The 3,645-nt window shown below is 41.6% G+C and overlaps 1 protein-coding gene across 1 annotated transcript; it reads right to left on the bottom strand.

The window, feature by feature from the left end:
• Nucleotides 1-1,149: 1,149 nt before the first annotated feature.
• LOC138813612 (olfactory receptor 7E178-like) lies at nucleotides 1,150-3,198 on the bottom strand. Its single transcript, XM_070002012.1, has 2 exons — nucleotides 3,183-3,198; nucleotides 1,150-2,159 (listed from the first exon to the last, which is right to left on the bottom strand). The coding sequence occupies exons 1-2, from the start codon at nucleotides 3,196-3,198 to the stop codon at nucleotides 1,150-1,152; spliced, it is 1,026 nt and encodes a 341-aa protein (XP_069858113.1).
• Between the last annotated feature and the right edge of the window lie 447 nt (nucleotides 3,199-3,645).

Genomic DNA, 3,645 nt, shown 5'->3' with positions numbered 1-3,645 from the left:
AAAAAAGAATAGCTCTATAACTCTAAGATGATGCTAAGCGAAATGAACTCCAAGAGTTTTTGTTGTTGTTGTTGTTGTTTTTAATGTATTATGTGATTTTTTTTCTTTCGTATATTTTTCCTATGGTTTATCCCCTATTGTCATGTGTTTGGTTTTGGTATGCTGGGTATTTTGTATATGTTAATCTGAATTAGAGAAGGGAAAGAGTACAACAAAATGGTGAAACAAAGCACAAAGGGTAAACCAATGCAACAGCTATACTCACAAGACAATATATTGGAAATAAACTTTAAAACTTGTGAAGGGGAGTTGGGGGGAGGAAAAATAGGGGAAAAGGAGGGGGGTAGCCATGATCAACAAGAAATGTACTCATTACCTTACATATGTAACTGTACCCACTCTGTACATCACCTTGACAATAAAATAAAATTGAAAAAAAGAAAAATCCAGGAAAAAAGGAAAAGAAAATGTAGTTTATATACACAATGGAATTCCATGCTTTCATCACAAAGAATAACATTTCCACATTTGTAAGGAAATTAAAAGACTTGGAAAACATTGTATTATATGAAGTAAGCCAGACACAAAAATAACATAGGTTACATAGTTCCCCTCATTTTTTGTGCCTATAAATCTACAAGTAAACAGACTGGATGGTAAAAGACAAAAAAATACATCTGGACATGACAAATTAGACAGGACTTTAGACATTCAAACGGTGAAACCAAAGGAGGATATTCTTAGTGGAGGATCACAAGTGCTCTCTTTATTGCTGTTTCTGTTTTGTGTACCTTTAGTCTTGTTTGTAAGTTTATCTGTTTGGGGGAGTGTACAGAGTGTGCAGAAATGGAGGAGCAAAGGGTGAATAAATGCACTAGACACTATGTTGAAAATGAACTATACAACTTGGGGGAGAAAGGGTAATCGAAGCAAAAAACTGGGAGAAAGCAGGGAAAGAGTTGACATTGTCCAAAAAGAAATATACTCATTACCTGACTTATGTATCTGTAACCCCAACATAAAATCACCTTTACAATAACATGTTTTTTTTTAAGAATGGCATGTTAAGTGATGGGAGGTACTGTTTTTCCTGGGTCTAGATGTAGGTCTGCTGCCTTCACCAGAAAGCAGACACCGATACCACTGAGATTAGACTTTCCTCAGCAGTCTTCCCATGGCGCACTTGATGTCCCTGTTTCTGAGGCTGTAGATGAATGGGTTGAGCATGGGAGTGACCACTGTATATGCGATCGAGGCCACTGCCCCTCTCCTAGGAGACACTGACACCGCTGAACTGAGATACACCCCCAGTCCTGTGCTGTAAAACAAGCACACCACGCACAAGTGAGACCCACAGGTGGAGAAAGCTTTATACCTCCCACCTGGCGACGACACACTGAGTATGGAAGAAACGATTCTAGAGTAGGAAAAAAGGATTCCCAAAATAGGAAGGAAACCAGACAAGGCACCCACAAAATACATAACAAGGTCATCGGTGAAGGGGTCAGAGCAGGTGAGGCTGAGGATCTGGGAAGGGTCACAGAAGAAATGAGAAATGGACACACTCGTGAAGTACATGAGCTGTAAGACCATGGAAGTATGCAACTGGGACACCAACAGGCTGATGAGAACAGACCCTGCAACCAGTGAGCCACAACGTCGGGAGTCCATGATGATCTTGTAATGCAGGGGGTGACAGATGGCCACAAAGCGGTCATAAGCCATCACGGTCAGAAGCAGACTGTCCAAACAACCAAAAAGCATAAAAAAGGACATCTGAGTCAGACACCTGCTATAAGAGACAGCCCTGCTGTGAGTCTGGATGTCTGACAGCATCTTGGGGATGGTGGTGGAGGTGAAGCCAATGTCAGCCAAGGAGAGGATGGAGAGGAAGAAGTACATGGGGGTGTGAAGGTGAGAGTCAGAGCTGACAGCCAGGATGATGAGCAGATTTCCCAGCACGGTGATCAGGTACATAGATAGGAACAGCCCAAAGAGGACAGACTGGAGTTCAGGGTCATCTGAGAGGCCCAGGAGATGGAACTCAGTGACTGGGGTTAGGTTGTGGGTGTCTACGTTGCTTGGACACCTTTTGAAAAAATGAAAAGAGGGGTGGAAAGAAAAGAATTTTAAGTATAAAACAGTGTGTGACACTAAAGCTACATTCAGATTAAATTAAGCCAGCAAGAAAGGTCTCACAGGAGAGGAACATCCATTCCACAATATTACTCCTTTCTGACAGACCCCATCGTCCATCATTTGTTCTTTCATTCACACCATTCGGGGTACATTTATTTTAGAGACACCTAAGTGATGTGGATTTGCACAATCAAGGTAAAGCTTTCGATCACTAAAATATTCTTCTAAGACCAAACATAGAATAAGATATATTTTTCCCCTTTAAGGAAAAAAATCATAGCTCATACCTGTAACCCCAGCTACTCAGGAGCCTGAGATCTGTGGTCTGGCTTGTTCCAAGCCAGTTCGGCTGAAAGTCCTTGAGACTCCTATCTCCAATTAAGCAGAAAATGGCCAGAAGTGGAGCTGTGGCTCAAGAGTGCCAGCCTTGAGTACAAAAGCTAAAGGACAATGTCCAGGCTTAGAGTTCAAGTCCCAGGACCAGCAAAAAAAAAAAAAATAGATAGGTCCAGATACAATAAAAGTGGACGTCTTTAACACTGTTCTCATCCATGGAGACATGACTAAATAAAATAAAATCACAAAGATAACTTAAGAGTTAAACAGCACCATAGATAAAAATAGGTTTAACAGATACCTCCATGATAATCTATCAGCCTCCTGAGTGGCTCAGATTACTAGATATTCTTCTTGGTGGCCCGTTGAACTTTCTGTAAGTTAGATCACATTTTAGGCCATAAAGCAAGCCTTAACAAATACCAAAATAAAAATAAAAATCATTTTAGGATCGTAGGATCATAGACGATCTGAAAAGGGGGGAAATGAAGACTGCGTGACACAGTTTTGTATAATCTTTGGGCCACTGAAGAAATCAGAGAGGAAATTAAAAATGATTTCGTATCCATTGAAAATGAGCCAGGCACCAGTGTATTTGGGGCCTGTATTTGGGACCCTCCTAGCCGGCTACTCCATCTTTGCATCTTGATGGTAAGGATCTTAATGCTACCCAAGTCCAGCCTGCCAGACTCGCCCACGGCACTTACCAGACTGTGTCACCATTATCAGGGAGGAGGAAGGAGAGAGCACCCATCGCCACCAGGCTGTGTGGTGAGTGATGGAGAAGAAGGCTCTGTCCTCAGGACCCACAAGGGGATAGAATCACACGTGCACTCCTGAGCCAAGCCGCAACTCTGGGCAAAGGAGACGCAGCAAGACAACTGGACTTGAACCAGCAAACTTCAGGACTGAAGAAACACAGGCTGGTTATTTACAATTGTCTGGGATGGAGAGCTCAAGGCCTCTCACTGATAATTAGGTAAATTAGTTCATCTCAGTCTCTGAGGACTTGTTAATGTTGATGGAACAGGAACAAAAAAAATAGTTTGCTTTTTTTTGGTAAGGCTTGAGAAATTTCACTCCTCAAGAGGGATTTCACCTGGATTCTTTTTTTTTTTTTACGTTTAAGATTCATAACTGGTTTTTTTTTTCCTTTTTCTTGTTTTTCTA

Source organism: Dipodomys merriami, unplaced genomic scaffold (assembly GCF_024711535.1).
Source record: "Dipodomys merriami isolate MVZ:Mamm:240054 unplaced genomic scaffold, mDipMer1.0.p SCAF_6, whole genome shotgun sequence".
NCBI classification, from domain to species: domain Eukaryota; kingdom Metazoa; phylum Chordata; class Mammalia; order Rodentia; family Heteromyidae; genus Dipodomys; species Dipodomys merriami.
This window is presented reverse-complemented; position numbering and strand designations above follow the sequence as displayed.